Here is a 7306-nt window from a genome sequence, read left to right on the forward strand (position 1 = left end):
AGCCCTGTATTGTCAGGGGTAAGAGGTGAATGTGTATGTATGTATGTGTGTGTGTGTTTGTGTCTGCGGGAAGGTAGGGAGGCGGAGTGCTTGCGAGGGTTGGATTTGCAACATTTCTCCTCGCCTGCAGATTGATTGCAGTTCCGACAGAAGGAAGACGACGATGTTCTTGCTGCCTGTCTTTCTAGTACAGATGTGGGATGTCTGTACGTATGTGTGTTTTCCCATGTACGAATGGATGTGTATATGCGCATACGTGCGTGGAAACGTACGAAGTTTAATTTCCCCCCTTCCCCGCAACTCAACGAACCCAATCCTGGCACACGCCAAAGAGCTCCCAAAGAGCTCCACCAAACGACACCACTTTTACAAGCTAGACATGCAGTTAACCGCCAACAGCTAACCGCTAAACGCCAACGGTCTGTCCGGCCGTGCAGGGCGTGTGCCTGCTGCCCCCCACGGGTTTCGTGGTGCTGGTGGAGAGGGCGCTCCCCGGGGAGGAGGTGGTGGCGGAGGTGGTGTCCGTGAAAAGAGGCGAGGGAGCGGGGTATGGGGGGAGGGGAATGGGGTAAAGGGGGGGATGAGGGGGGAAGCAGGGGCTTGAAACACACACGAAGGTTACTTAGACAACTGCTCTTACGTCTAAAAACAGCAACTGCCGTTAATTAGAGTCCAAAGAGCAGGAGTGACAGCAGCAATTCATCGATATTTTTACGTGAGAAAATTTGCCAGCAACTCATCGGTATTTTTATTTTGCGCGTTGTGCCTCGTACTTGTGCTTAGCGTCTCAATCTCCATCGTTGTGTAGGAAGAATCTGGGTCATTGCTGCCGTAGAAGTGCCGTACCATTAGAGGCATCGTATGAAGTATATGACGGCATGACGGCGGTTTGGGGGGGGGGAGACGGGCGGAAAGAAGACGTGTTTTGCGATGTGTATGCCGTGCCGTACATATGCAGGGTGGGGTTGAGGGTAGGGAACGAGGGGGAAAAGAAGGGGGTAGGAACGGACTCAGCGGGGTATGGGGGGAGGGAAGGGGCGAGAGGGGGATGTCGAAAAAATAGGGGGAGGAAGGGAGAGGAAGACGAACCACAAACGAGTGAAGCTGCTGCCAGGGCAAGAGTGTACCAGACGTAAAACTGACCGAAAGGCGTCCGTGAAGACCGGGACCGCGAGGAAGGGAGAGGGGGGGGAAACCGGTGCATTTCCTAGAAAGCTGATGAAACAAGTTCGTCCTCTTCTTTCGTACGGCCAAATCCGCAGGTTATGCTGAGGCGCGCAAAGTGGCCAGTCTCAGTCCCCACCGCCATGCCGTACAGGCGCCATGTCCGTACTTTGGCCCGTGCGGAGGTTGCACGTTGCAGAGCCTGCAGTACGAGGCCCAACTGGCGGAGAAGAGAAATCAGGTGGCTGGGTGGTTGACGGTTTTTAAGGACCCGGCGGCGCGGGTCTATTCCCGGAAGTGGTGGTTGTGGCAGTTACATGGCCTAGCGTGTGACGGCAGGTGTATGTACGACATGACCAAACCCCTAGGGTACGGGACACATACACACATTGGCGACGGGAGTGATGAAGGAGAGGCGGTTAGGCGGGGGACTAAACAGCAGTAACAGTAGCAGCAGCGGGGGCAGTAGCAGTGGGGGCAGTAGCAGCGCTCAACTTGGGTCGACGTCAAACCCATATCATATAAGAACACAACACACGCATAGATACATACATACACTCGCACACAGCTCACTGCCCCACCATACGTTGTCACCTTGCAGGTGGAGCAGACATTGCGGCGGGTGGGGAAATTGGGACCCTCCCTGGACATGCTGGCGGAGGAGGCGGCGGCCGCTCAGGGCGGCGCCGGCGCCGTCGGAGGGGTATCCGCCACAGTGGGCTGCCGTGAAACGTTTGCGTACCGCAACAAGGTACGGCATTGTACAGCATTCTTCGACCTGTGCATCCATGTAACTATGTGTGTGTCTCTCCCCCGCCCTCTCTCGTTTTCAGGAAGTCAGCGCCGCGTGTGTAGTGAGTTCTGTGTATATTACCTTCCCCCCAACCCCCTTTGCTTTGCCTTCCTCCACCTAATCACCCCTAATTCACCTGGATACCGTACGGCAATTGGTACGGCAACCATGAATTCCTCGAATTCAAAGTGCCTTCTTGTCCGCGCATGTTCCACATGCACGCATCTTCCCTCTCTGTGTGAACACATCCGCCCTGAAACACACACACCCTCCCTCCCCCCCAACCCCCCATTTCCCCCGACCCCCCAAACCCACTCGCTCGTGGTTCGTCTTTTCCCCCAAACCTGGATCCAGATGATGTTCCACTTCAGTGCGAGGTGCTGGTTGGCGCCGGAGGATGACGTGGCGGAGGACAGGTACGGGATTTAGGGCTGTTGCTGCTACTGCTGCCATTGCTGCTGCTGCTACTGCTGCCATTGTTGCTGCTGCTACTGTTGCCATTGCTGCGGGGTATAATGGGGGCTCCAAAAAGGGGTCGGTGCGGAGAAGTGTGTGACCAGGCGCCGGCCGTGTGTATTGGTTGGGTCACCCGGGGGGGGAGGGGGCTCGAGAGGGGGGAGCTTGGGGGGGAAGACGAACCACGAGCTTGGGGGGCCGGGAGGGGGGGGAAAAGGGGCGAGGTGCCGGAGAAGATAGGCAGGTAATCGGACAAAATGGAGGGCGAGAGAGTGGAGAGGGGGAAAGAGAGAGGGGGAAAGAGAGAGAGAGAGAGAGAGTGAGTTTCAGGAATGGCTCAGTGGGGGAGGACGGGGGGTGAGCGAATGAGGGCGGGAGGGAGAGAGGGAGGGAGAGTTAGGTTTTAGGCAACGTTAGAGGGGGGAGTTGGAATGCGTGGCTTGTGGTTGGGTTTGCTTCCTACCATCATTTCCGAAAACCACTGCTTAATACTCCAACAGCCCGTACGCATACACCACCGCCAAAACCAAATCCACTCGCGCGCGAGCAGGCCGTGCCTGGGACTGCTTCGCCCGGGTACGGCAGACGTGGTCCTGCCGGTTGTACAACACGGCTGCAAGCTGCAGGTCTGTGTGTGTGTGTGTGTGTGTGTGTGAGCGCGCGCACGTGTGCCTATGTGTGTGTTTTGCTTGTCAGTGAATGGCCCCCACCCCGCCCCACCCCACCCCACCTACCAACCGCAGCTAACCCCCTTTTCCACGGCCTAACCACCCGCCACGTTTTCTGCTCCGCGAATGTCACCGTTCACCACTAACAACTTCCAACCGCAAACCAGCAACCTCCGTGACTTGTCGCAACCGCAAACTGTCCTCCGTAAATGCCCTTTCCTGTCATGTCATCCAAATCTCAATCCCCGACCCTCCATTCAACCCCCCTCACCACCACAACCCGCGACTCCCAACCCACGCACATACACACCTCATCAGGGATCAGAAGCCAACGCCATGCTGGTACGTGTCGAAGAATTGGTTTCGGAGGCGAGCCTGTTGCCGTACAATCACTCGTCCGGCAAGGTGGGTGAATGAGCGCGCACAAATCCTGACTTGTCAAAGGTCCCCCTGCCCTCCCGTGTACGGCAGTTTTGCGCTGCTCGTATGTCCCGTCCTGCCCCTGTCCCGCATTCCACCGTTATATGATTTGCCGTACGTGGCCTATACCCTGCCGTACAGGGCGTCCTGAAGCACCTTGTCATCCGTAGCGGCGGCGGCGCTGCACCCTCTGACGGGTCAGCGACGGCTGGGGAGGGTCGGGAGCTGATGGTGGTGTTTGGGGTGACCCACGGGTCAGCTGTGAAGCAGCTTAGACCGGTGGCGGAGGCGCTGGGACGCGAGTTTCGGAGCCTGGTGAGCCTGCGTGCTTTGGAGGGGGGTGTTGGGTGTATTGGGGTGATGTGGTGTGGGCGCCGTAGCGCCCCTAGCGCCGTGGAGGGTATATGGCGGGAGGCTGTGCACTGTACGGAGTGGCTATGGGGAGGACGCAGCGGCAGCGCAAGCATCTGGCTAAATTCCCCGTCCCGTGCGTCATGGCGTCATGATGTCGTGATGTCGTACAGGCGGGCGTCGCAGTCCAGGTGGTGGCGCCACCACAGCCGCTGCCGCCATCTCGTGGCGGCGGCGGCGGTAACCCTCCAGGGACCTCCCGACAGCGCGGCGGCGGCGGCGGCGGACGGGCCCGGAGTTCCCGTCACAGCCAGAGCCAGGCGGAGGTATCCTCCGACGTGGTTGACGGCGGCAACGCCGACGCCGATGGCGGCGACGACATCGACAGCCGAAGCCCCGTGACGCTGCTGTACGGCACGCCGTACATCCACGACGTCCTGGGCGGCCTGAAGTTCCGTATCTCCCCGGGCTCGTTCTTCCAGACCAACACTCGGCAGGCCGAGGTCCTGTACGATGTCGTACGCCGCGCCGCGGGGCTGCGGCCAGGTGCCGTAGATACGGTATTGGATCTGTACTGCGGTACGGGCACCATTGGCCTCAGTTTGGCGGGAGAGTGTCGGCGGGTGTTGGGCGTCGAAGTCCTGGGTAGGTCGTGGCGGCTAACTCCTCACCCCATCCACCCATTCACTCTCTTCACACATCCCACCCACTCTACACACCACACACACACACACACACACACACACACTCTCTCTCACACACACATTTTCCCGATTGAGAGCTGTTAGATTCACCTCCTACATACATCTTTTCACCTAGCCATGTGGTTATGTGCAGGCATCTAGGCGTGTCATGTAGCCGCACACGGTCACGGTGGTGTGTTTTCCCCGACCTGTTACCCGCGTGAAGATCATCATCACCCTGCCCCGAGAGCCCCTGGAGGGCTCGAACGCACCCCCCCACACACACAAAGTCTTCCAGATCTTTCTATTCCCAACATCCTCTTCAGATCTGACCGTCCTCCATCAATCCATCCACCTCCGCCCCTTCATGGACGCCCCCCCACCCAGTAATGCTCCGCAAGACTAACAAACCCAGAACAGCCAGACAGAGAGACAGACAGACAGATAGACAGAGAAACGAACAGAGGCAAACAGCCGCAAACAAGCAAATCTCACCGCACGGATGTTAATAGCCTATGGTATACTTTAGTGACATACATACATACATGCTGTGGAGCGGCTGCGTTGTGTGTTGGCAGTCTGAGTGGGTCGGGAGCACACAAGACTAACCGACTTGTGCTGTGTGCTCCCGACCCTTGCGCTGTGTTTCGGCTTTGGCCCCCGGCTCTCGCGGCCCACAGTGTAATCTAAGTCATACATACATATATACGTACATGTTAACCCCCAACATGGACAGAGTCGGCGATAGAGGACGCCCGCGCCAACGCCGCGCTCAACGCCATCTCCAACGTCGAGTTCCTCTGTGCTGACGTGGACACCCTCCAGCGCAACCTGACAGCCGCCGCCGCCGCCGCCGCCGCCATTGACCCCGCCGCCTCCGAACTCCTGACCGAGGCGCCGGCGGCGGCGGCGGCGGCATCCCCGACAGCGGTGACCACACCCGACGTCGTGATTGTGGACCCGGCACGTGGCGGCCTGACGCTCGACGCCGCCTCGTTCCTGAGCCGCTGCGGCGCCCGACGTGTTGTGTACGTCAGTTGTAACGTAGCCACGCAGGCACGTGACCTGGACCGATTGTGTAATGGTTCCGGAGCTCCCTTCCGATTGGTTTCCGTACAACCTGTGGACATGTTTCCTCACACGGATCATGTGGAGACGGTGGCGGTGCTGGACCGCAAGGAGTTGACGACGGCGGCTGCGGCGATGTGACGCAGTAGTAGCGAGTGGGAGAAGATGGAGCGATCGAGGTGCCGCCACCCGCAGTGTGATGGTGGTGGTGGTGGTGGTGGTAATGGTGGAGGTGATGGCGGTGGTGGTAATGGTAATGGTAATGGTGATGGTGGTGGTGGAGTTGATGATGGAGGTGCAGGTGATGTTTTTGGTGGAGGTGATGATGGTGGTGGAGGTGTTAGTTGCGTGTGACGCTGCTTGCACGGCCTGATGTTGGTTGTCTGTTCCTTGGCGCCCTGGGACGACTGACACGCGCGTGCGTGTGTGTGTGTGTGTATGAGGGGGGCCGGGTTGAGGCACGAATGGGGGCCGGTGCGGGTGGTAGGGGTGCTGCCGCCTGGACTAGGCTGGCTGAGTGCAAGGAAGGTGGGCATGCTAGGTTTGGGGCTCACGGTTATATGAAGGCATTTTTAAAGCCTCTACGGCTAAAACGATGGACCTTGACAAGGTATTTAAAAGCATGGAACAGGCGGAGGTGTACGGTGAAGTACGGGACGTTTGAGCTATCCTTGGCTGCGCGATGAGATGAATAGATTATTTTGTTCAGCATGATGCAGTATGCGGTTTATTGTAACCTAAGCGGCATGGCTCTAGATCCGGCAATGTGCGTGTATTACCGTGGACGTGCATATAGCAATGTTTGTGGAAGCGCACAGATGTTCCAGCCATGGCAGAGATGTTAAAGTGATTGGATATCCGGGTTCGGCTTCAGGCTGTTCATGTGTTCCGCCGTATGATAAGGCCCGATGACCCTTATCCCCCTTCCAAAGGGTCTGCAGAGACGACCTGCGAACAGCAAGTCTATCGCCACCTACATATCTTATGCATAGATAGCGTTCATTTGTGGGCCTGGCATCATACGGCAAACTTTCAGCTGACCAACTTGAGGCCGATTTCCTCAACCTAGTTACATGACAAAATGATCATTACACCTGAAAATTGATGTTGTTTAGGTTGATGCTTAGCTGTTAGAGTAATAAGACTGTTGGCGTTTTGTTGTTGGGACGTCAATTTCTGCTCAGCCGACAGTTACTTAGCTCTATTCAACTTTACGGGAAGCGAGCGGTGATGGGGACTTGAACGTTAATAGAAGACGGTTGCCTGGGCTCACGCTAAAGCTGGCCTAGCAAGTCCGCCGTCGTGACTTGCCCACGCGGACCAGCGTTGCTTCACTTGATAATTCGGTGGCCTCAGCATGAATAGTATGAGCAGTCATTCAATGCGTCAGCGTCCAGGCAGCACAGGCCCGGCGGCGGCCCTCAAGTGGGTAGCTTGTGTGATGTGCACGCGCCGACGACGTCCTGATTCTCGACGACGGGGAAGCTAATTGATACAGTTTTATTTGCAGAACATCTTCGTCACAATGTCCAGTACCTTCTAGCGGGAGGGGCGGCACGGCAAGCACAAGTGGCCGAGGGCAATTCACGCTTGCACCGGTTCGCGCCGGGCGATTAACCCGCCGGCGCGTCTTCATTGAGGCAGCGGCTTTGCAGCAAGGCAAGTCCGTCTATAAGACGTGTACCTTGGATGTTGCTGCTGAT

At 57.6% G+C, this 7306-nt stretch overlaps 1 protein-coding gene across 1 annotated transcript; it reads left to right on the forward strand.

Moving 5' to 3' along the window:
* Positions 1-4265: 4265 nt before the first annotated feature.
* On the forward strand, positions 4266-5744 carry VOLCADRAFT_60616 (uncharacterized protein; the record flags this gene model as incomplete). Its single annotated transcript, XM_002950510.1, has 3 exons — positions 4266-4497; positions 5272-5345; positions 5430-5744. Coding segments are annotated over 3 exons (621 nt in total), but the record flags the coding sequence as incomplete, so codon positions are not given.
* Between the last annotated feature and the right edge of the window lie 1562 nt (positions 5745-7306).

This window comes from Volvox carteri, assembly GCF_000143455.1.
Source record: "Volvox carteri f. nagariensis unplaced genomic scaffold VOLCAscaffold_19, whole genome shotgun sequence".
Classification (NCBI taxonomy): Eukaryota; Viridiplantae; Chlorophyta; class Chlorophyceae; order Chlamydomonadales; family Volvocaceae; genus Volvox; species Volvox carteri.